The sequence below is a fragment of the Apium graveolens genome, chromosome 7 (assembly GCF_009905375.1).
Source record: "Apium graveolens cultivar Ventura chromosome 7, ASM990537v1, whole genome shotgun sequence".
NCBI classification, from domain to species: Eukaryota; Viridiplantae; Streptophyta; class Magnoliopsida; order Apiales; family Apiaceae; genus Apium; species Apium graveolens.
Genome location: NC_133653.1, coordinates 107003815 through 107030725, shown reverse-complemented (window position 1 = coordinate 107030725; position 26911 = coordinate 107003815). Strand labels below are relative to the sequence as shown.

Genomic DNA, 26911 nt, shown 5'->3' with positions numbered 1-26911 from the left:
ATGTCATCCGACCGTAGTTGGATGCATAGGAGGTTCGATGCGAGGAATAATATAACGGAGGAATACAAACTTGGTGTACAAAATTTCATTAGAGTTGCTTTAAAAAGTAATGAGGTTGATTCACAGGGGAGGATAAAATGCCCATGTAAGGAGTGTGGAAATATATGGCAAAAGTTACCCGATAATGTAACTTATGATTTGTATCGATACGATATTATGGAGTCATACACTACATGGTATTTTCATGGTGAGAAGCATAACTCTCGGGTTGAACCCGAAACATGTTCGGGTAATACTCGTCATAGAGATGATGATATGTATGATGCAAGTGATATGCTTAGAGACTTCGCAGATGCACATGAAAGTTTTTGGAATGGTGAGGAGGAACCCAATACAACAGCAAAAAAGTTTTATGACATGTTGGATGGTGCTTCTGAACCACTTTATCCAAATTGTTCTAATTCTACCACTTTATCATTCGTGAACAAGTTGTTGTATTTTAAGAACAAAAATGGTTGTAGTAATAAGGGGTTTGATGAGTTACTTCACCTTATTGGATCAGTTCTTCCCGAGAAACACAGGCTACCTCACACCTATTATGATGTGAAAAAGATGATTAGTGGATTGAACATGGGATACGAAAAGATTGATGCTTGCGAGAATGATTGCATGTTATTTTACAAAGAAAATAGTAAGAAGACTTGTTGTGACATATGTCATATAGATCGATATAAAGATCGAAAGGATAGCGAGAAGAAGTTGATTCCAAGAAAGATCTTGCGATATTTTCCACTTGTACCGAGACTACAACGTTTATACATGTCTGAGCAAACTGCTAAGTGTATGACGTGGCACTATGACAGAGTTGTAGTTGAAGGTCAACTATCTCATCCAGCTGATGGAGATGAATGGAAAGCTTTTGATGCTAGATTTCCGAGGTTTGCAAAAGAGGCACGAAATATCAGACTTGGCCTTTCTAGTGATGCATTTGACCCATTTCGTGATCCATTAGCAAGGGATTACACTATATGGCCTGTAGTGGTGGTTGTTTATAATCTTCCACCATCTATGTGCATGAAAGCTCCATACATGTTCATGCCTCTCATTATTCCCGGTCCCACTGATCCAACAAAAGATCTACATGTTTATCTCCGTCCATTAATTGATGAGCTGAAGATGTTATGGCATACAGGGGTGGAGACATATGATAGGTCATTACGCACAAATTTTCAGATGAGGGCAGCATTATTTTGGACCATTAGCGACTTTCCGGCACTTGCAATGTTAAGTGGATGGTCAACAAAGGGTAAATTATCATGTCATGTATGCAATGGAGATGTTAAAGGCTTTCAACTCAATAATGGTGGTAAAACTTCTTTCTTTGGCACTGCTCGATATTTTTTGGAACCAGGTGATCCTTTGAGAAATAGCACAAAGTTTGGAAAAAGAGAGGTACGCTCGGTTGAATCTCGATATTCGGGATCCAGGGCAAAGGCCATATGTGATCTTATACATTTTCCTCCTCCGGGAAAGTCAACCAAAAGAAGACCCAGGGACTATGGTGTGACTCATAATTGGACTCATTATTCCCCATTTTTTGAGCTCCCATATTGGGAGACACTCAATCTTCGTCACAATATTGATGTCATGCACACCGAAAAAAATGTTTTCGAAAACATATTCTACACAATGTTGAATGATAGGAACAAGACAAAAGACAACTTAAAAGCAAGGTATGATTGTAAGGAACTTGGTATACGACGTGAGCTATGGACTCCAGATGGAAAGACAATGCCACCTGCTCCTTTTGCTCTCTTGAGGGAACAGGTTGATAAGTTAGACTGGATTCGAACACTTAAACTTCCGGATGGGTATGTTTCAAATATATCTAGGTGTGTGAATCTCGAAAAACATACTATTCAGAGGATGAAATCGCATGACTGCCATATTTTTATGCAAAAATTGTTGCCCATTGTTTGTCGTGACATGCTACCAAAACAAGTTGGTGATGCCATTATTGAGTTGTGTAACTTCTTTCAAGATTTGTGCTCATCCACCTTGAAATACTCTGATTTGTTGAAATTGGAGAAAGATGTAGTGAGGATAATTTCTAAGTTTGAAACCATCTTTATTCCTGGTTTCTTTGACCCGATGGAGCATTTGCCTCTGCATTTAGCAACTGAGTGTAAGTTAGGTGGTCCTGTTACATATAGATGGATGTATCCTTTTGAAAGATTCTTGCACGGGTTGAAGATGAAAGTTAGGAACAAAACATATCCGGAGGGTTCAATTGCTGAACGCTACATCGAGGAGGAATGTGTACACTTTTGCTCTCTATATTTTGAATCTGAAGTTGAAACAGTGCATAATCAGTTGCGCCGTTTTGAGGCACCTAAAAGTGCATTGATCCTAACTTGTTGAGTGTTTACACACATCCCACAAAACCCATTGTAAGAAAAGGACATAAAATCTTGAGTGTTGATGAAGATAGACTCATCAAATACTATGTTCTTATTAACACACCGGAGGTTGGAAAGTACTTGGGGTAAGATTTTTTAACTCATATTTTTTTTCCTTTTATTTTACTTGATCTTATTAGTTGTGGTTATTTTACAGTGAATTTCACAAGTTGGTGTTCAAACAATACCCCGAATTTGATGATGTAGCAAAAGAAAGATTTCAAAAAGATCGATTCACAAATTGGTTTGAAAGAAGGGTATGTATTCAAATATATATATACACAAATATTTGGTATTGTCTTTATATATTGTAGCACACTTATATATATATGGTTCATTCATTATATAATTAGGTTGCGGATGATCCAAAACTCAAAGAAAAATTTAGGGATTTGATTAGAGGTCCAATGCGGGACGTGGATATTTATAATGGTTGTCATTGTAATGGTTATAAATTTGGTTGTGCAAAGCCTAATGAACGCACTTCACCAAATTCCGGCGTGCTTGTAATTGGTAAGAAATATGATATATGCTTGAAATTTAATTAATACACATGTCATTTTATTATCTTACTCATTATATTGATGCATTATTTGTACTTAATAAATTACTCATTTATATGTAGGAACTTCTTACAAGGAGAGTTTTCAAAATAATTATGGTCGACTTGAAGAAATACTTGAGCTTCACTACCATAATGGGTATAAAGTTGTATTATTCAAATGTCATTGGTTTGATCATACAACACATGTCAAAGTGGATAGAAATAGGATGATTACGGTGGATGTTAGATCAACATTAAATGCCGAAGATGTTTTCGTCTTGGCTAGCCAAGCTAATCAAGTTTATTATGCGCGAAGTATTTCGAATGCAAAATCACCATGGTATACGGTCTTAACAACAAAAAGTCGTTTTGTCAATGAAGAAGTGACATCAAAGAAGAACTCTCTCTCGAATGATGATGCTTTGCAAAATGATATTTCAAATACTTCATCGTCTCATGTCGAACCGGTTATTATTCATGATCCTAAAAACTTTTTTATTGATTTAAGGGTTGTTGAGAATGATTATTCGGTGGATGACTTCAACGAAGAAAATAATAATAACGAAGACGAAGTCATGAGCGTTGATGAAGAAAGTGAGAGTGACGGTGATTTAGTTTAATTAATTTTTATTTTGTATTAAATTTAGAATTTCTATATAACATTATCATTTTATTTTAAATTTGTAATATAAGATGATTATTGTTATATATTATTATTTTTCTTTTCCGAAAATAGGATACCACTTCTGGTAGACAGTAGTCTATGCTCAATTAGTTTTTTTCTTTTATTTATTGGTTCACATAACCCCTAGGTTATATATACTGGTCTCCGCTCATATATCTCCCCCTTTCACTGTGCGACTCTTGTTTCTCACAAATCTCTTACAAATAAAAATAGCTCTACTGGCAAAGAATTCCCCTAAACCTGTTATGAGTCTCTCAAAATCCTTACAAACTTCTTAGAATTCTCTTACACATCTCAAAAGTCCCTCTCAACAGGTATATATTTACATTATGTTTGTATTTATTTATTTTTTGGAAATTTAATTAGGGGTTTAGATTTATTTTAGTTGATTTTGTTAATTCCAATCGTGGTTCATGTATTGATATCAGGATTAAAGGTTTTTGGGATTTAGGGTATAGAGTTATTGGCTATTGCTTCTGTTTGTTATCCTGATGGCAGCGGGGGCTAGTGGTAGTGGAAGCGCTATGAGCAGGGTTACTGGAAATAGAGGGGGAGGTAGCAGAAATAAGGTTGGGGGTCGGGGCCAAGGCGGGGGTTTGGGTAGGAGAACAGAAAATGTTGGTAGAGACAATCAAGAAAATTATGAAGAAGATCATGGTTGGGAGGATATTGAAGATGATGGTGATGAAAGAGAGGAAGAGGACAATGATGAGGAACAACTTACAGTTTCTGATATTAGATTTGGGAGAGCTGCACGTCGTGTTTGTGAAGGAGATTACAAAAAGAAGCCAAAATTAGGAGAACCGAAACTTGGAGTTGTGAATTTCATAAACAAAAAAAGTAATATATAAAATTCAGTCTTGTTAGATTTTGCAGAAAATATTTGCTTTTTTATTTATGAAATTGCCTTATCTTTTACAGCATTAAAGAGTCTCATTACAAAAAGACACTTAAAGCAATTGTTAGAACGCGTTGGAGATTTGATACCGCAAAACAAAAGGCACGAGCTCGGGAAATCTTTTTAAACGAGTGCATAGAGGAGTTTAAGGTATGGCAGTATATACACATTGTTATCATTTGTCCATTATTATGGCCTAATTATTTTATTGAACTTGTTATGTTGGAAGTTCTAATACCTTTGTTTTAAAGGAATTTTATGAGTATCCACCGGAATATAGAGGTGATAAAATTAAGGAGTTGGAGGGGGATGCCATAGTCAGGAAGCATTTGAAAGTAAATATTAAATGCTATATGAACGGTTGGAAGAGCGACGGTTTGAGAAGGGTTGAAGAGGCACACAAAAAGGGAGACATGACTGCAAATCTACGTAATTGCCCCCCATATTACTTATCTGAACAAGCATGGAATGGTCTAGTTGACTACTGGGAGACGGAGGTATTTACCAAATTATCGAAAAATGGCAAAGAAAATGTCAAGCAGTCAGAGATTAAGCACTATACTGGAGCAAAGCCATTTGACCAGCGTTATGAGGTATTCATTTATAAGATTAGGTAAAATAATTTTGTTATTCTGTATTATATATGTTGAATTTGTTTTTTGTAGGAACTAGAGGAAAAATTAGAAAAACCTTTCACCATCCTCGAAAAGTTTGATGCTTCGTACATGAAGAAAGAAAAAGTGGAAGAAATACGGAGAAAACTTACTGTACGTTTCTCACTTAGTTATTTCAAAAATATGCTGCTCCTCCCAAATATTTGCAAACTTACTGTACTGTTTAGTCGCTTTGGGGGTTTTGGTGGTTTCTTAGTACTGTATCTACGTATCATTGCCATTAAATGTTTGCGATGCATTTCAATTCGATTTCTCGTTCTGTTTGTAGATGTGTATTTCGTTGTTTTTAAGGTTGGGAGATACATTTAATTGTATTAGCTAATAAGTAATTGGAACAAAGAAAGTCCTGCTAACACAAATAAAATAAGTATCAGCTACTATATATTTATACTTATATTTAATAAGTATATCTCAGCATTTCTAGCATTTCTATACCCGAATACTACCGAAAATATTCTTGTTACTGCTAGTCCTATTTGGCATGTACTGGGGTAGAATTTCATAATAAGTATCAGCTACTACATATTTATATTTTCGATTCTTTATTTGATTTGGAATATCAAATGACATATCAAGATCAGAAGACTATGTTTGCTAAAGAAAATTATGAAGTATCAGTTTGTGTTTCTTTGTATTAAATTGCAATTTTTATATTTTTTCTTCCTTCTTCTTTTTTCGGCTAAGTTGATTATTACCCCTTTTGATTTTAGTCAATTTATGATACTGCATTTAATGGATTGTGAATTTTGTAAGGTATTATATTTAGTGCTTTTACTCTTTATAATTAATTGTATGAAGTTTTCTGTTTATAGGGTTTTATCGATGAATAGTAGTAGTATCAGATTGTTTTAGTTTCTCAAGACTGGATTATCACCATTCTATTTATTGAAACTTCAGTTTGTGATTTTCTAATTTTTCTGAAAGGATGCTGATTTACCAGTGTGGAAGTGTATAGTGTAATATTATGGCTAATATATATGTTAGTGCAAGTAGAATGAAAGTGACCCTTTTGATTGATAAGTTTATGGAAGTGGTTTTATGTATTATGGATCTGTTGCTAATTGATTTTTAGATTACATATTATAAAAGTTATGTGCCATATAGCATCGTACTAAATCCGAGCAATTAGTATGTGACACACGGTCCGTGGGAGGTACTAACTCACTGCTTGCTTGTTGTAGCTAGGCAACAAATATGTTATGTTTATAAACTTTACCTTATTTCATATCAAATATGTTATGTTTATTACTAGGTTAAGGAATTTTTAGTAATTGCACTTTATTGGAGATGATGTACACTTTCTAGTTTCTAAGCACGAAGCCTCTACTTGTTGTAGTTAGGCAACAAAAGGGGTAACAAAACTAAATAGCTTGCCTGCAATTTTTTCTTATACAATTTATGATGACCCCCTGGTGGTTCACTCTGTTCCTACAGGGGAATGGTTTAGAAGGAATCTCCAGAAAATAGTCAGGGTTGCAACAGTAAGGTAAAAAGTTGACAAAGTACATGTCGTTTATCAAATATAAGACTCATCCATACACCATGTATTTGTTTATTATAATTTATATTAAATTTTGAAGTTGAGACCTTCCCCCGATTGGTCTCATGTGTTTTATTGCCGTGGTTTTCTTAATTCTGTTAAGTTCTACCTACTTTACTTATACATAAATGGTCAAGGATTTAATTAGTTACCCATATATCTGGACATTGGAATCCTTAACAGGGAGCCAAAAGAGTATTTGTTAACTGTTGTAATGGTGAATATACATGGACTGGACTGCACTGCATTGTTAGAGTTCCTTGCCGACACTATGCATTTTTAACTTGAGTCAAAATATGAAAATCCCCTCCCTGTACGCTATAATCAAATCACAAGAATTTAAACTTCTGTTTGGATAAGAATATTTCAGAAATAAATAATAGCAGTTGTTATGGGGTGTTAATTTATCCTAACTGCACATTGCTTTTTATTTTATTTATAAGTTCGGTTAAATTGCAGAATAGGCCCATTAACACAGATGGAGGGTATGCATGTTTTAAATTTATTTGGGTAAGTTAGCATTCTAGGATTCACTTTATTCGCTGGATGATAAAAAACCAAAAGAAAAATAGTTGGGAAACTGTTTGTCAGTTTTATTTGCTCAAAACTTGGAGTTCATTTAAACTTCTGCATTTTGTATTAGTTTATCATGACATGTAGTAGATGAGAAAAGGTTAAATATAATCGAGCTTAATTGCCTCACACTAACTCACACTAGTTATGGCTATTTTGAGCGAGTCTTATTTTAAGGATTTTTGTGTAACGTAGGTTGTTGTGGAGCGTGATGCACAAGAGGGCAGTTCTCAGGATGAACCTTCTCAGGATGCAGCACCATCTCCACCATCTCCAGGCACCCAAAAAAACGAGAAGTCGAGCAATTGTTAGAGGTTTGTCCATCAAAGAAGGGGAAAGTGATTATGTTTCTGCGCCACACAGTTCCAGAGCTTCTTGGACAAGATGGAGCTGCTAAATATGCAACTTCTCAATCTACTCTAGCATGCATTCCTGGGTGTATTCGAGAATCTGCATATTCAATTATTGGGAAGTTCATGGCAGATGTGACTAACATGGTTGAATCAATAAGAGAGATTGAAGTGACACGTTACACGCTTGACAAAGAGGTGCAGAAACTGGCTACCCTTGCTTATTCAAATAGAGATGATCCATCATCTACGATCTTATGGGAAGAGTATATACGAATAGCTGCACAAATGACTTCACCTCTCTTTGAGCGTTACAAAAAGGTTATCATAGAGGTAATTTTATAAACATACTTTTTAAATTAAAATATTACAATTGAAATTGAAATTAAAATTGGAAGCACCTGGTTATTTTTGTTTTGTTTGCATGTGAAAGTCTGATTTAGTGTACATGATTTGTTCAAGATTTTTTTATTTATTTTTATTAGTTGTTCAACAAGTCAGTAAGAGGTAGTAGGTATCCACATAATGCGTTCTAATTTTAATTTTAGTAATGCCTAAAATTTAACTGCATAGGTAGCCATGTTTGTCTTGGACCATCAATTTTATGTGCTATAGTTAATTGCAATGAGAAACAATTCCGAGGCAATATTTAAAAAATAATTTTGCAGCTCTGGAATTACATAGGTGAAGTCTTGCATACCAATAAAATCTAATGTGTCCCTCCAATACTTTTTTTTATTATTATGAACACGTCAGTCAATTGTAGTTAAGGCGCACACCTTTTTTCTCTTTTTTTTACAATAGGGAAAAGAACCTCTAATACAACCTGCATGTATGGACTTAAACCCACCGTCTTAGACATAAAAAATGCATATGGTATTCCTTTGATATGTATGACAACCACAATAGACAACCTCTTTACAATTTTACCATAAAAATCAATACAGAGGACTTACTGGCCAAGTCAGATCTTGGCTTTCACAGAAACTTCTCAAGGACAGTAGTAAATAACGATTCTCCAATTTATGCTTAACACTAGATATTGCAGTCAAGAATGTTTCTCCAATTTATGCTTGACACTAGATACTTGCAATACACTAAGTAATGATTTTGTCCTGAAAAGTGTGTGTGTCTTTATGTGCATAAATTGTACTTCTTTCTGGTGGTAGAGTGATTGGACAATGTTGATGAGAAGAGGCAGCATGTTTTGCTATAATCAAACAATTATACCTAATGATAAATTTTTTTGATCATATCAAACAATTTTCATGCTATATTTGATTCACCTGACATTGACAAATTCTTAATTGCCCTTACTGCAGCATGTTTTGCTGTGATCTCTTATGCTCTGACTCACCATTAAAATTAATGAATCACACTTGAATCATAGCTTCATTGAGTTAATGTTGTTATCGTTTTACTTGTAAACCCACCATTATCACATATCCGTAACTCCACTACCTGTAATTAAATAAACTGTCTGATTCCCATTGACTCCTGGAAGCTTGTAAATGTGTTCATCACATTGCTTTTTGCTGCTCATATCTTGGATTAATTTGAAATTATACATTTGCTATATTGTTTAATACTTTTCTAAAATTTTATTATTCTTGATTTTAGGCGACTGGATCACAACCTCACATGGAACTGCACGAGGATGACATGGTTCATATAGAGAATTTAGAGCAGCGCTACCCTCTTTGATCCTAAGACTTGCGCTTTCTATTTGTGTTCTTAAAATCTCTAAATATTTTCTTTTGCCGTAAGACCTTTAATTAAATCATTTTGGTGTAGTAATGAAGACATTAAATATATTTTATGTATTAATGCATTATTATTATGTGGATTGTAATTGTTATGTTACTTTCTCATGTTTACTATACTAGTAGTTAATAGTTAATGTAGCAGGCAAATAGGAAATATAATATTGATAATAATGACCTGATTGGTACATTAAAGTCAACTGTAAGCGATTAAAAAATACCTTGTGTTCAAGATTTTTAACTAGATTCGGTTGAATTTAACATGCACACGAGTAAAAGAAATTTTTTATCAACCAAATCTAGTTGATTTTATTACAGTCAAATTCAACAAAATATGGTTGAATTTAGTCCACATTGCCACATGACAAGATAATTAAATCAACCGAAAATGGTTGATAGTAACAAAAATAAAATAAACAATCTTCGGTTGATTTTACTGTTTTGGCGGGAAAATGAAATTTTTAACAAAATTCAAAATTTACAATTCAAATGTTTTCAAAATTTGCTAAGCAGAGTTCCAACGAGAAATGGTTGAAATTAGTAAAGCGAAATCCAACCGGAAATGGTTGAATTTAACCTTAAATTCAACCGATTCACTAATTTCAACGGCCTTAATTTCAACAGGAAGGTAGCGGTTGAATTTATATTAAAATCAACTGGTTCCCGTCGAGAATGTTCTAAATTCAACCGATTTTCTCGGGTTGAATTTAGTCCTTTCTGTTGTAGTGTATAATCCTAATTGATATTAAATTCAACTTTTACCAATTTTAATTCTATTTTTTATCGAACTCTATATAATTATAATTTATATTAAATTCAATTTATTCTACCAATTTATATTTTCATTCAATACGAGTTCTATATTATTATAATTTGTCACTTCGGGCTAAATTAAATTTAAGAAAACTAAATATAATTATTAAGATTTAGTTGATATATCACGTGAATCGGGCTAAAATAAAATAATAATATTATCAATACTCCTAAAAAAATATATTAATGAAGTTGGATAAATAAAATAATATTATTTTATTTATCCAGGATAAAAAAATACATTATGCAATTGATTCAGACTAACACAAAACTAAACATAAAACTATAATTTGACCAAGAAAAATAAAATCATATATACTAATTATTCAGTCTAAAACAAAATTATCTTATTGATCCAGACTTTAAAAAAAAATAAAATTAAACTAAAAATAATTAGTTTGATTTGGTCGGTTTATTGGGCATCGGGCAAAAATAAAATATTGTAAATCAAACTAATATTAGACTAAGTATAATTCGTGTCATATTGATGTGAACTAAAAAATTAAATTTTAATTAAAACATAAATATTATTTTTTTTAAAATACACATAGAATTATTATTAAAACTATATCGTTCAATTAGTAATATTATCTTTTTCAAATATCTTATATAGAGTTATAGTTAATCGATTAAGTAATCATCATGCTAAAATAATATTTTTAAGGTGCCAACATAATGAAGACACTATATTTTTACCCTCAATAAAATAATAATTTCGTTATAATAACATTTCCCCCCTTACCAGTGATATCACTTTAAATAAGGTTAAATATTCTAAAAAATTATGAACATATACGTCTACTAATATAATCATTTAAAGTTGTAAATGAATAAAATTAAGAATTTTATTCAATTTTTTAAAAAAAATATATAATATTAAAAATAATCTGTGTCATCGTGCATAGCAGGGTTTTAAACTAGTAAATGGAATTTGAAAACGAATTTATAGAACAAATTATCTGCTGCATCATCTGTAAACGAATTTATAGAACAAATTTGGGACTTGTAAATGGAATTTGATACGGATTGCAAGTCTGCGTTTTAGGTCAACTTTACGATTTCATTGAGTTTGAGCTTGATCAAGTCCACACATGTTACTTTTAAACTGCAAATATGCCAATATTTGATCTGGCCAGATCACAATTTGCAGTAACACTTGTATACAACACGGCAAAAAAACCATGAAAGTTTGAAATCTAGGCTAGTTTGAAAAAGGCTTGAATTACAAATTTAATCTATTTTTTACAAAAATTCAAACAATAATAATTATTTTCCGGGTGAATATCCGAGCTTGAGAGATTTTAGAAGTACACCTAACTTTAAAATCCATTTTATTTTCGAAACTGAAGTGAAATTACATAATAATTAATCTGAGAACTTGTTGTTGCGCAGAAATTAGCAATTATAAAAATGACGTTAAATACAATTGTATATATTTCCAAATTAAGGATTTACTAAGAGTATTTCTAATGGAGTTCACTATAATGGTTGGCTAAATTAGATTTGTAAAATATTATGTAAAATTTGTTGAACTTGGTAGATATTTTATTTCGATAGTATTGGCTATATTAGTTGCCTATAATTTAAAAATAATATGTTATTTATATTTTAGATTGTTATAAATAGAATATATAACTTTAATATGGTAATAACTGATATGTAATCTTCCTACAGATTTCTTACATTTTTTACAGGCCTGTAGTGTATGGACAAATATAGCCATACATACGAGGTTGGCTATAATTAGAGCATCTCCAATATTACAAAACCCTTGAGTAAATAATCTAGTTGGCATGTAGGTATCAAGTATGTGGCATATTTAGATAATATGTTAGAAATATTATACTCCAACCATGTATCCCCATGTATCCCCATAGCAAAAGTTATAGATAATCATTTTTAGTTGGCTATATTTGGCCAACAAAGAAAACTCTTAGGTATAAATTTACATAATCATAATAGAGATAATATCATTGGAGTGTGTATCAAACCCCTTAGATAAAATTTTATAAAATGGTGATAACCAACCATTATAACCGATCATTTTGCATTTTACCATTGGAGATGCTCTTATAGACAAGGGGTGAGTATGGTTCGAATGTGACTTTTTTGAAAAGATTGACTATATTTTTTTATTTTTGGTATGCCAACTCAATTTTTAGTCAATGGCTCTTCATGGTTGGAGATACTCTAATGATATAAAAAATGTTACCAACTCTATCAATAAATCTTGATTTTATTAATAGTTATTAGGTTACAATAATTCTCGAGATGAGCATCTCTAATGAATAACATGATATGTATTTTTAAATTAAATAATTACTATATTAATTACAATATATACTCTTTCAATTACAAACAAATTTATGTACATATTCAAACTGAAAGTTATGTTCCTATTAATCATCAATCGACTTATCAATCTTCCTTATTTTCGGGAATAACAAATATCAGTAAAAATTGATTTAACATCAAATCCTCATCAGCTTCCTATCCTGACGATCTACCGAATACAAAAATTATCAACAACCAAATCCTAATCAGTTCCAAATTCAACTCATCAGCAGCCTTGCTGCATCCGAAAGCCTTTCACTAAAACGCATCATTGACCGAGTATTTTCGAAATCTCCCCCAATTTGTACTTTTTATGAAATAAAGCTCAAATTCCTGATTCAATAATGCCAAAACTTTACAACAAAATTTATATTAGAATATCAAAATAGAACAAAAGTAACATGTGTATATCAGTGTGAGATCTCATTGTAAAACCGAAACATCTTTAAGAAGTGTACCAATCTCATTTACACAAGTCTTGTGTTTTCGGATTTTTACATTATTTAGTTACACTGACTAACTGATAAATAACTACTCTCAGATTCTAGATTGAGCTACTTACAATTTTCAGATCATCAAGTAAGATACAGGACTAAAGGATAGATGTCTTGTGTTTAGAAACCCTTCAAAAAAGCATCATTTCTTTGCATTTTAACCTATTTACCGATGAAATTTAAATACATCGGCTTGTAGTTTTCATCATACATACTTCCCTTTTCCAGAATCCTCTTTCTGATAGTTGTTAGGGTCATACCAAACTAAAACCTAGTTTTCTAATTATAAATTCTGAGAAGATAATGAACATATTTTAAGTCTTGGGTTGACTTTATCAACAATACATCTTTTGAGAGTACTTTCATTTCACCACTGGGTAGAAAAATGAAGCATCTTTCCTTGACTTCAACACAACCAAAAGTATCATGAAAAACTTCAACAACTTCAACCTTGATTAGATGTACTACAGTGTTATCTTCACCAATTCTGTTATTCAAAGAATGAGAATCAAGAAATTTTAGATCTGAAGATTCAGCTTCACTATGACCAACTCCTCATCTGGTCATAGGTTACATCTGTTTCATATATTTGTAGTATTCGACCCAACGGACATCCTCAGCAGATTCAAAAATTTCTTTGATGGGAGTGATAGATTATACCTATTGCCACAAAATTGATCCTTCAGAGGAATTCACATTATCAAGTTTCTATACTTCTTATCTTTTTCTTTAACTGTGATATGAGTTTTCTCCAAGTCATGTTCCTTTCTTTATATGTTATACCACATCTCTCGTTAGACCAATTAATTTTATTCATGTAAATATCATTTTCTCCATGCATTTCTCCTCTAACTTCTTTCTCCTTTCTTCTTCATCAATTTCATCATTGCATGAATCTACTGCCACAGTAAGCACTATCACCATCACAGCATCAAAACATTCTTTGTCTTCATCAGGATTTGAACCTGTGTAAGGATCATGATTTGTTACAGTACTTTAAACTATATCAGTAGTTAGATTTCAAGGGATTAATGTCTTACTCCTTCTATGTATTATTTTATCTCCTTCACTCACAATATCTTCTTCAGTACCTTGAACTACATCAAGCTTTTTAGCAGGTTGAATTTGTAGATGTTCAGGTGCAATCAAGGCTCTAGAAATTTGAGGTTGTTCAGTTACCTCCTCAGTCCCGATTCCAGTAGATCTAGTTATCCTCTATGTAGGTTCAATAAAATGATCAGCAATTGGAGTTCTTCCTCCTCCTCCTCCTCCTTTACCTCTTTATAATATGCATCTTCTAGCTCTTTATCCACCTCTAGTATAAGCATTGGCTTACCTTTTTAGATATCTCATAATTTTATTTTATTTTGTAACCAATTCTTTAGCAGTCAAATCCGAAAAATCTTTAACAGAATAAAGAAAAGCCCTTTATTCATTGAATTTACCAACATTTTGTCTTTGCGGTACAAAAAAGATCATTTTCTTCTACCTTAGGTTCTTAATTGTTTAAAACAATTTGATCTATCCTCGTGATTCCAACTTATGATCTCCTCATCACAGATAAGTGGAATTTATATCCACTTGGAGCGCTTCATATCGGCTTAAGTTAGTATTTTGGACTCAAGTATTTGGTGTTTTTATGTGTTTTATGTTTAGTTGTTACAGGGCACTAGTCAGGAGGTGGATTTGAGATTACAATGATTTTATGCTAATAAAAGGTCAGGAATGGAGTTGCGGAAGATTGCACGAAGATTGGATGGCCAAAGCAAGAAGCTGCAGAAAATTATCCAGAGGGCAGGCGCGCCAGCGCCTGAAGGAGCGTGTCTGCGCCCATGTTGTCAGAGAAGGAGCGCGCCCGCGCTAGGAAGGAGCGCGCTCGCGCCATACTTCTGCTGCCAAATCTTGTTTCTACTCTGATTCGAAGATTTGGAGAGTCCAGGTGATCTAGGGGCCTATATATAATGAAAAGAAGACGTTTTTAACAACAAGGAAGCAAGGGAGAACATTAAGAAGGCCTAGAGCACACGAGACGGCTAAGGAGATGAAGATTTAGTTTCATACTTTTGTATTCTTCGATTTAGGCGATACTTTTTAGATGCTTGTTTTGTTCTTGTTCTAAACCCTAGTACTTATATATTCTTGCGTAGTATTCTGAACTTATTAGTATCATGTTTTCATTGGAACCCATGGTGACGATGTGTTCGATCATGAACTAATCGTTGTCATAGGGTTCTATCGTATTTATTTATGGATTTCAATAGTTGATTGTTTTAAATCTTTAGTGTGTAGTGATTTATGATTTCCTAGTTTGGTTGTGCTTATTCGTCTTTGATGCGTAGCTAACATCTAAGATTGTTTGTTAATCTCTATTGAAGCGACAGTGAATATAGAGGTTCAGAACTTGCCACGCTTGCATAGGTTTATGTATGAATTGACATGTATGATTCCTAGTGTAATTTTAACCATCTTACACACCCTATGTAATCACAATAGATAACTTGTTCTTAAACCGTTATATTTTCAAATCTTATAGACATATAGGGTCTAAGCATAATTGGTGTCTATTTGGCTTCTATCTTGATTGTGGATGCTTAGTAGTAGGGTATACGTATATCACAAGATAGTGTATACTAATTTCGTGTTATCTGATTAGTTATCATCACCATCGCATGTTATTGATAAATGCATAAACTTTGAATAAAGTATTTAATGAACTTAGAATCCCATATTTTATTCTCATATAAGTAATTCACTTTTTAATCTCTTATTTAATGCAAGCTAGTATAATCTCTTAAGTAGTTAAACAAATCAAACTTGTTACTTGTCTTAGCAGTGAACGATAATCATACATTATTGCATAAGTGCATAATCTAAACTTAACATAAACCAGTCTCTGTGGGAACAAACTTGATTTTAATCTTATACTACTTGTGATCACGTACGCTTGCGTGTATTTTTGCATGTGTTTTAGTACGAATAAGTTTTTGGTGTCGCTGGCGAGGACTCGGTGTTAATTTTTAGTTTATGTGCTTGACATCAGTGGTCGTTAAAGTTCACTGACTCGGATTACTTTACTTAATATGGCTACTTTGTTGTGTTTCAGGTACTCTAGAGCGTGTGTATGCGAACACGTTCTCATTCTAGTAAGGCAACAATTGAAAAAGATAAGGAAGTTAAAGAATTGGAAGAAGAAGTTCTTGAAGAAGTTAAGAAAGTTGAAGAAGAAGTGATCATTACAATGGGAAAACCAACCGCACTAACGAAAGCGTTGATGGATTTTTCTCAACCAAAGATCAATGACATTCAATCTAGCATTGTTAGGCCAGCTATCGCAGCTAATACCTTTGAGATCATGCCTGGAACGATTCAGATGGTGCATAATTCAGTCCAGTTTGGGGGTGCTCCAACATAATATCCCAATATGCACATTATTAGGGATTTTATCGAGATCCGCGACACCTTCAAGTTTAATAATATTTCTGAAGATGTTGTGAAACTAAGACTTTCCCATTCTCTCTGAGGGATAAAGCTAAGAGCTGGTTACACTCTCTACCAGCTGGGTCTATTACGACTTGGGAGGATCTTGCTCAGAAATTCCTTACTAAATTCTTCCCTATGGCAAAGACAACTGCAATCAGGAATGTTGTTTGGTCCCGAATTATCGTAGAAGGGGGGGTTCAATACGATAATCACTAAATTTAAAATTCTTTCGAATCTTTAGCGGATATAAGATTTAGTGCTCGGTTATTGGTTTCATGTTCTTGAGAGAAATAATGTTTGGGAATATAAAACGAGGAACACAAGATATTCCGGGAAGTATATATTCGTAAATAAATCCTCAGGGGTGTTGCTACACTCCGGTAAATAAATTAACCGGCTACAATCTAAGAACAATAAAGTTCCTAGCTTCTACAAAAATTTACATATCAAATCCTATACAATGATCTAGCTTTAGTTTGTACTAGGATGGGTAACGACTATAATGTCCCTAAGAATATACAAGAATTAAATCGGACATTATAACGTTACTCCGGTGAGAAGTTAAATGGATATATAAAAAGCTTGAGCTTCTCTGAAATCTTTGCTGCTATTTTTCACCTCACTTGGGAGAGAAGATGTACAGAAAATAATTTCAATAGTTTGAATCTGATCTGCTGCAAAGTGTAGTCTTTTTATTCAATTCAAATGTGTGGCTCAATTTTAACCACACAAAAAAATTGAATGAATCAATAAAGTAGTGGATGAGACTTCTGTGGCGACAAGGAGTGTTCTGTGGAGACCAAGAGATACAAGGGGCTTAGTTTATTTGTGTGGCGACCATTATACCACTACTACATTAAATGTACTTAAACTAAACTTTATTAATTCAAATTACTGGCCTATGGCGACCAAGGGGAGGGGGAAACCTGTGGCGACCTCCTGGTGTACTAGTACAACAGTTGTACTAACCAAAACAAGTACTAGTATTAGTACTCAAAAAACAATCGCCTGCTTGTTTTCTTTTTATTTATATTTTTTTTCTTTTTTTCTTTTTCTTTGTTTTCTTTTTTTCCTTTTAAGTTTAAATTGTAATTAAATTAATTTATAAAATAAACTTAAATATAACTTATATAAATAAACTAATTTAGATTTATAAAATAAACTTATTTAAAGTTTATAAAATAAATCATTTTAAGTTTATTAAATAAATTATATTAAAGTCAAATTTATTTAATTTACCAATTAAACTTTGAGCTTCGCCAGTCCCCTGAGCTGTTTAGCTATATACCCCGCGCACATCTTCTCATACTTTAACAGATAAATGTTCAATCCAAGAACGTTCCTCAACTTAACAATTCTTCTAAAAATAATACCCAGATTCCTTTCACGAGATGTTGACGCCTAGTGCAACTGGTCTGGTTCACAGACGACTAACCCCGATTCAGGTCTTCATATTATGGCCTTGATTAATTGTTAAGCTTGCCTCAACTTTATTGTTTCGAACACTGACTGTCAATAAACAATTGTACTTTCACCGGAATCCTTTCTGATACTTTAGAAAACGTCTTCATTGCTACTACAATCTTGAATGCTTCATTCACTGTTCTTCACTGACGCTTGAACATATAAATGAACTCCTGTCACTGAGTATAACTTCAAGACTGCAATTTTCTACTTTAACCTCTGTCTATACCATGTCTTCAATTCTTCATATTCTTATGCTTCATACACTGTCTATCTACAATCAATGCCAATACACTGAAATCTTCTGGTAGCACTTATACACTGAATCTTTAATATTTCTGAAACCTTAAAAGTCTTTAACCTTTATTCTTCACTGAGGCATGAATATATTAATGAGCTTATTTTAGTGACCTGTAAATAGACTTCAATCTTTCTTCTAATCTTTTGATTCTTTGTATTTTCCTTGTCTTCATTTCTTCTGATTTCTTGTGTATACGTAGTATTATAAACCTGTCATGTTCTAGTGTTGTTCTCGTGTTGAGTTATCACGTAACTGTTCATACAGCTACGCAGTATCACCAACAATCTCCCCCTATTTGATTGTTAAATCTAACAAATAAATTAAATAGAGAGGATACCTCAACTAACAACTAGAAAAAGTAATGTACCAGGACTTGTAAATAATGCTACTGGTTTTCTGGATCAAATACTGCATTTCCAGATTTCTTGAGTAACTGAAATGAAAGATGCTTGTTCCTCTAGCACTGAATTGATCTTCAAGTAGTTTCATCTTCATTTCCTTGGTTCTTCAAATCTCTGCCAGATAATACTTCTCAGTCTTGAAGTAATCATCAACGGCTTCTTTTGTACAACCATATTTCCTGTTGAGAAGCGCATATCTCTTGCTTCTCCCTCTATGAGAATCAACTACTAGAGGAGATCACCTTCGTCTACCACCTCTCCCATATAATAGGATCCGTAGATAAAAACCAATGGTACTCCCCTTTTGGAAAACAACTTCTTCACTTATGAAGAATAGTGATGAACCAAACCACTTCTTCTGATCACTAGGAAATCACCTTATATTTACCACCTCTCCCGTACAATAGGATCCGTAGTTACAAACAACAATGGTGTGGTGTAGTGTACATGTGCTTTACCTTTTTCCTCCTCCCTGTTATTTCTCCCCCTTAGTTGAGGAATCCTCCAAACTATTACTTAAGCTTTTATCTCGCCCTAAGAAAATGAATGTATGTTATTGTCTGAAGGAGTTCTCATATTTCACTTGGTTGGAAAAGAAATAACAAGTCATAGTCTGATCAACCATGTCCCTTGAAATTCTGCAAAATGACTTCACTGTTGATCATCTTGTTAACCAATATTCCCAACTCCTTATACCTCCCAACTGTGAGATCACCAATTGTTACCAATTGGTAGCTCCCAACTTGTTAGGCCTCGAAGTAGTCTAATCCAATTTGTAAATGTTAGGTCCTTAGAGTTAGGTTCCAATCATAAACAGATTCGAGACCCGAAATATCAAGAACCATGTTTAGGGATAGGGAATGGGATATGGTGTTTCTATCTGTCTTCCTCACTGTGAGTGTGTGATTCTGTTTTGTGTACCTCACAAGTGTTTCACTTTTCTCTCCACTCGTGTTTACGCTCATTCTCACAAGTGTATCACTCCTCTAATAGCTCTAAAATCCAGCTGTTCCTGCAAGGAAAATCACCTTATCCATCCTTAAGAAGGTCACAGGTGGTGCAATGGGAGTTCGCAAATCCCCATCCTTGTTAGACTCGTCAGATAAATCTGAGTCATAATCTACAAGTTGCTAGTTTCCCTTTTAGTGTTCCATATTTGAACTCTGGGAAGGTAAACAATGATCCAAAGAATTTAGCATAAAGATCAAAGTTCCCTTCTAATGTCTGTGAAGACATTTCCTTGTGACTCATCAGGTTATATATGAATCATTGTCAACAAGTTACCGATATGCGCCTATGTTAGATCCACTATCCGCAGATGCATCCAGGGGATTTAAGCCTGGGGAGGTAGACACTGACCACTGACATATGGCTATTGGATCAGTATCATCTCCTAACACCTGTAAAGGTAATTGGTCAATTAAAGAACCTTGAACAATCGAATCTGACCTTAAAATGGTCAAAACTCTTGTTTTTGTCAACTCATCCTTTGTGTGTTTAACCTTTCCTTGTGCATCAAGAATTGCTTATGTTTGATGTGGTGACACTACATCGGATATCCTAGCCGACAGGAAAATTTCAATAGACGCACCCTGTTGAGAGGATGAATCCAGTAACTGTTTTTGTTCCTTTTCAGCCATTACATCTTTTTGAGAAGATGTATGGGATCTAGCAGTTGCCTCAATTTTAAATACTACTCATTTTTGTAGGAGACAGACCTGCTGGGTTGACTTCAGAACCTTCCTTATGTGGTGCACTAAGGCACTTTCTCCCTCACGCTCATTCATACTTCATTTTAGGGGTAAAAGAGTGTTGGTTGGTTTTGTTTCTATGTTTGTCTTTACAGTATGGGATAGAAGTTGTGGTTTTTCAACCTCATGACTATCAAATGAAAGAAGGCCATTGGAGGCTGAACCTGTATCATAGAACATATGGCAATATAGAGATAAAATGTACTTAAGATCTATAATGAATGAAAATTATGCATTTAATCTTTTGAGAGAAATGATGTACAATAGTGATTTCAAAATGATTTAAATGAAATAAGCAATCACTAAAGTAGAAAGAAGTTTGATTTTCTCCTAAAACTTTTCAAGTGCGCAAGTCTGTTTTTATGCCTAAAAAGATAAATAATTTGATAAAACACAGACTGATGACCTAGCAGTATTAAGAAGAGAAAGAAAGATTTTGTCTTTTATTATGAATGAGTTTTTATAAAAGCATTGATCACTTAGGGTAAAGTCTAAGCAATTCTCATTCATATCAAAAGCTCCATAATCTATCTTTATAAAATTATTACCAACAATATTGTTTATTAATAAATAATCTTAATAAGAATGACTATGCTGCTAATTTTAAATTGTAGTGAATCTGTCAGATATAGCAACTCATATAAATCCACTAGAACTTAAAATCTCACAATTATCTGCAACAAAATATTAAAAATATATCATTGTCTAATACTTGTCAAGTACTTTGGATACCAATAATTATGTTGCATCATATTTTAAATATTAAAATAAGATATTAATGAATTAAATACCAATTATCTATCAAGGATTTGGCATGTAATCAGTATTTGAATATCATCAGTATTTAAAGGTAGTCAGCATTAGAGGATTTTTTTTGTTCCTTATAATGTGGAGCAGATATCTGTTACGTCTGAGTTATAGGACTTTATCTGTTTAGTTTAAGATATGTATCATCTTTAGTTAGTTTTTGATAATGCATATCTTAGATTAATCTGTTGTAGCTGTGTAGTATATAAACACAGTTTAGGTCATCACTTAGTGTATCACACTCGAGGATCATTCGACCTAGAAGCTCTCAAGAACATCAGTATTTCTTGAGAGGATTTTGTAATAGTTTTTATCAGAAATATAAAAAGCTGTTATATATTATTACTTGTTCGAAACATTTATACAATTGTATCCAACCCCCCTTAAATAATTGTATCTTTACTGGGCAAAAGTTGGTATCAGAGCACACTGATAAATTTACAATCAGAAATGATCTAAACATGTCTCTGAACAAGTATGAAAGCATTAAAATTCCCATTCTGAAAAAGACTGAATATCCAACATGGAAGGTGAAGATGCTCATGTACCTGGAAGCTACAGATCCAGATTATCTCGATATAATCAATGATGGACCCTTCATGCCAACAAAGCTGGTGCCTGCAACTCCCACTGTTGCTGAACATTATCAACTGAAGGAGAAGACTGAGTGGACACCAGAAGAGAAAGTAGTTGTGCTGAAAGATGCAAAAGTAAGAAACATTTTGCATAACAGTCTTGATTCTGTGATGTTAAACAGGGTTATAGCCTACAAGACTGCCAAAGAGATCTGGGATGCTCTTGAAACTCATTGTCAAGGAACCATGGCCATCAAGAAGAACAGAAGGGCTGTTCTGATTCAAGAATATGAAAACTTTGAGGCCAAGCCTGATGAAAGTCTCACTGACATCTATGACAGATTTCTGACCCTGCTCAACAATCTATCTTTGGTGGGAAAGGTGTATAATCGAGAGGATTCAAACACTAAGTTTCTCAGAGCCTTGAGTGGAGAATGGGAGAATCAAACTTCAATCATACGACATCAGTATGATCTGGAAGTAATCACTCTGGATGAAGTCTATGGCATGCTGAAAACTCATGATTTGGAAGTTCTGCAAAGGAGAGAGAGGAAAAGCAACAAAGGAAAATCTGTTTCTTTCAAAGTGAATGATAAAGCTTCAAGAGAAAAGTCTGTTGGAGCTGCAAGAAAGAAGAATAATTTGCCAAAATCAGATACTGATGATTCATCATCAAATCCTGATGATGATACTGATTCTGAAACTGATGAGAACATGACAGATTCTGATGTCATGCAAATGGCCGCATTGCTGGTTAAGGGCTTCAGGAGGATGCAATTCAGGAAGTCTAAGAACAACAGAAGCTTCGAAAAGAAGTTTATTGGAGGTGAAAGGAAGTCAACTGGGAGAAAAAATGGAAAGGACTCTAGAGTTGGGAAGGTAGGCAGGACAAAGATCAAATGCTACAACTGTGATGAACCTGGTCACTTTGCCATAGAGTGCAAGAAAATAAATCATGACAAAGGAAAGAGCAAAGCTCTGATCATATCAAGCAAGAATTGGGTGGACTCCTCTGATTCTGAAGATGAAGACACATGATATGCACTGATGGTCAGTCTTGATGATCCTGTTGCTTCTGAGTCTAAGGTACAAACTTCTTTCTTCTCCTTTGATACTGAAAACATATCTGAATTGAAATCTATTCTTAAATCTTTGTATGGAAATTTTAAGAATAAGACTCTAGAAAATGATAGAGTTATAACTGAAATTGAGATCCTGAAGTCTAGGAATGAACAGTTAGAGTCTGACTTAATAAATCAGATAGAATTGAAGAAAGAATGTGAGAGAGCTAAACATTCAGTTAAGATTCTTGAGGCTAGATACAGTATGTTAGAAAAGGATCTAGAAAATGAGAGAAAAACTCTTAAAGCCTGGACTATTTCAGGCAAAAAGGTTCATGAGATAATCTCAAATAAAAACTGGAAAGAATGTTTAGGCTATAAAGATGGAGTTAAGGATGTTGACACTGAAAATAAAATTACTCTTAAAACTCATGTTAAGTTTATCTCTTCAGAAGCTGATGAACCCAAATCCACTTTTCAAAAAGGTTCAACATCAGTATCACAAGAAAAAATGGTAAGTGATAAAACTCTAAGCAAGGAAACCATTATGTCTGTTAAGAAAAGAACATAGGACTTTTGTCAGCAAGACAATTGAAAAAGAAAATATCTGAGGCTACTGATAATCCTCAAGCAAAAAGTCCTAAAAGAAACAGGAATGGTAAGCAAGGTATTTCTAAGTATTCAAATTACAAGGTTGTTCCCAATGCTCCTAAGAAAACTTGTTTTAACTGTGGAAATACTAATCATCTTGCTATTTATTGCAGGAGAAATAAGAAAAAGAAAACTGATATTCCTGAGTCTGATGTTAGGGGTAGATCAGTATTTTATAAACCATAAAATCCTTGTTTTCATTGTGGTAGTAGTTGGCATTCGATTTATACTTGTAGTTCTTATCACAAGTTGTATCACAATTACTATGAACCTTTGCCTAAGTTTAATAAATTTGCTTGTAGTTCTTATGAAGGCAAGATATTCATGATTCTCGTCATCTGATCCATCCCAACTCTTTCCCGTGCACTATAACTTTTGGCTGGTTGCTTCCCTAAGAAAACATTCCACCTTTGTCACAACTCTTCAACTGAATCCTTACTAATCCTTGTTTGTCAAGCTTCTTATTCTGTTGTAGCAAAACCCCTGATAGTTACTTGACACATATTGCTTGTCAAACCTGTATCTATCAAATCTTTTTTATGTCCCAACCTCAGTCTGTAACCACCTCTTGAACTAAATCTGTAAGAATTTCTGCTTCAGAATAGATAGGCTTGATCCTTGGATATAGCTTATGTACTCCTTGTAAATCTGATGCGATTAGACTTCCCTGACAAGTGAAACACTGCCCTGAAGTCCAGTCCCTCAAGTACTTCTACCTGAGTTACCTCTGATTCAATTATCAGTAACTCTTATATTATGTCCCAAGGTTCCAATTTTACTGCATGTAACTGAGATATCTGTATGTCCCCACTATTCTCTCTTACCTCCACAATTCCTGCCTGTATGATCTCATTGATTCCCTGATAAATATAGCATTGGTACAAACCAATGTGTGACTGTATAATCAGGAATCATAGATTTATCTTAAAATCTTCGAGAAAACTTGTACCCGTAGAAATTTCATTCCTTTCCTGCGTCTGAAAACCCAGTGGTATCCTATGGAGTAAGCCTTTGAGGAAGTTCCACAATTTTCGTCTGTAGGTCTTGAAATCAGTTCCATTGGAGTAAGAAAACCATTATCTATAATTTTCGTGTTCGGGAATTTTCTGTCTGAATAACACATGGTCTTCGTTTTCTTCAAAAGATTAAAATCCACTTTAAAAGACCGGAGGAATCCTGAGTCTATCAATCTTTTGAGTACCCTTAATTTAATATTTAAGAGAAATTTAAATTTTCAATATTTTTAATTTTCTTAAAAAATAAATTAATCAAAAATAAATATTTACGTAAAATCTAATTTTCAGGAATTTCGAATTTTCTTAAAAATTAAATAAAATGTAAATTATTATCTAAGAAAAATTTAAATTAAAGAATTTTAAATTTTATAGAAAAAATAAATAAATTATAAAAGAGAAATTAGGGGTAACAAAAAGAGTTTAAGTTGATCCAGTTTTCTACGGGGAGCTGTCTACGGCGACCTTGGGTTTCCAGTATCCTGCCTTAGTTGCATGTAGCGAACAAAACATGTTTTCCCCGTGCGTGCAAGGCGAGTGTGACGCACTTGCGCGTGGAATAAACAAGGCGTAAAGAACGCGCATTAGTTGCTGCGCGTGCGTCCCACTAGTACTCTCCTTTCTTTTGTTCCAGGCGTGTATAATTCAACAATTGGCAGCTAAAAGACCAATTTCTAACCTTCGTAGCAACTTGTACATGTTGGGAAGCTAATAAATTCAGTACAAGCAGGAGCTTCCAAATCAAGGAAAAAAATAAATCTGTTTACCAAAATCTGGCAGCCTAATTCGAAAACTAATTTAAGTTAAAAAAAATTATTTACTAAAATTTAAATAGTAAATTAATTTAGTTAAATTTATAAAATAAATTTATTTAAATTAATTCATAAAATAAACTTATTTAAATTAAATTTATAAAATAAATTTACTTAATCAAATTTACAAAATATATTTTTGTAAATGAAAAATTAAAAGAATAAATTAATTTAAGGATCCAGATTTATGTATCAATCAGTCTGGTCTGATAGCAATTGTTAGGTCCCGAATTATCGTAGAAGGAGGGGTTGAATACGATAATCACTAAATTAAAAATTCTTTCGAATCTTTAGCGGATATAAAATTTAGTGCTTGGTTAATGATTTCGTGTTCTTGAGAGAAAAAGTGTTTGGGAATATAAAACGAGGAACACAACATATTCGGGGAAGTATATATACGTATATAAATCCTCGGGGGTGTTGCTACACTCCGGTAAATAAATTAACCGGCTACAATCTAATAATAACAAAGCTCCTAACTTCTACAAAGATTTACATATCATATCCTATACAATGATCTAGCTTTAGTTTGTACTAGGATTTAATTACCGGGTAACGACTATAATGCCCCTAAGAATATATAAGAATTAAATCGGGTATTATAATGTTACTCCGGTGAGAAGTTAAACGGATATATAAAAAGCTTGAGTTTCTCTGAAAATCTTTGCTGCTATTTTTCACCTCTCTTGGGAGAGAAGATGAACAGAAAATAATTTCAATAGCTTGAATATGATCTGCTGCAAAGTGTAGTCTTTTTATTCAATTCAAATGTGTGGCTCAATTTTAACCACACAAATAAATTGAATGAATCAATAAAGTAGTGGATGAGACTTCTGTGGCGACAAGGAGTGTTCTGTGGCGACCAAGAGATAGAGGGGGCTTAGTTTATTTGTGTGGCGACCAGTATACTACTAGTACATTAAATTTACTTAAACTAAACTTAACTAATTCAAGTAACTGGCCTATGGCGACCAAGGGGAGGGGAAACCTGTGGCGACCTCCTGGTGTACTAGTACAACAGTTGTACTAACCAAAATAAGTACTAGTATTAGTACTCAAAAAATAATCTCCTGCTTGTTTTCTTTTTGAATGCTCTTACTCAATTTGCGTAGAAGTTGAGTGAATCTTTATGTGAAGCTTGGGAGAGCTATAAGGAGATGCTTAGGAAGTGTCCTCATCATGGAATGCCTGACTGGATGGTGATCAATTACTTCTATAACGGTTTGGGAGCACAATTGAGACCCATGCTTGATGCAACATCAGGTGGAGCCTTATGAGCTAAGAGCTATGAGGAAGCTTATGATCTAATTGAGATGATGGTCGCTAATGAATATTAGAAATACAACTCAGAGACTACCACAAGGCAAGGTAGCAGGAATTCTAGAGGTGGATACAGCTATGGCTATAGCTCCTCAGCTCAAGGCGTTGACTATGAAGGTCGATTCCCTGACCAACTATGGAGACAATG

At 33.6% G+C, this 26911-nt stretch overlaps 2 protein-coding genes and 1 pseudogene across 4 annotated transcripts; 2 read left to right on the top strand and 1 right to left on the bottom strand.

Moving 5' to 3' along the window:
- Positions 1-2421, top strand: LOC141673943 (uncharacterized). Its single transcript, XM_074480671.1, has one exon. The coding sequence runs from the start codon at positions 1-3 to the stop codon at positions 2419-2421; it is 2421 nt and encodes an 806-aa protein (XP_074336772.1).
- Positions 2422-3821: 1400 nt separating this feature from the next.
- On the top strand, positions 3822-9483 carry LOC141672810 (uncharacterized). 3 transcript variants are annotated; one of them, XM_074479487.1, is made up of 7 exons: positions 3822-4002; positions 4117-4528; positions 4610-4736; positions 4838-5179; positions 5252-5353; positions 7569-8056; positions 9344-9483. In XM_074479487.1, the coding sequence occupies exons 4-6, from the start codon at positions 4940-4942 to the stop codon at positions 7683-7685; spliced, it is 459 nt and encodes a 152-aa protein (XP_074335588.1). In that variant the 5' UTR covers positions 3822-4002; positions 4117-4528; positions 4610-4736; positions 4838-4939; the 3' UTR covers positions 7686-8056; positions 9344-9483. The 3 variants fall into 3 exon arrangements, with proteins under 3 accessions (XP_074335588.1, XP_074335590.1, XP_074335589.1); XM_074479489.1 differs by lacking the exon at positions 9344-9483 and adding an exon at positions 6695-6746 and having other exon boundaries at positions 7569-7676; XM_074479488.1 differs by lacking the exon at positions 9344-9483 and adding an exon at positions 6695-6746 and having other exon boundaries at positions 4838-5353; positions 7569-7676.
- Positions 9484-26494: 17011 nt separating this feature from the next.
- Positions 26495-26629, bottom strand: LOC141675830 (small nucleolar RNA R71; annotated as a pseudogene).
- Between the last annotated feature and the right edge of the window lie 282 nt (positions 26630-26911).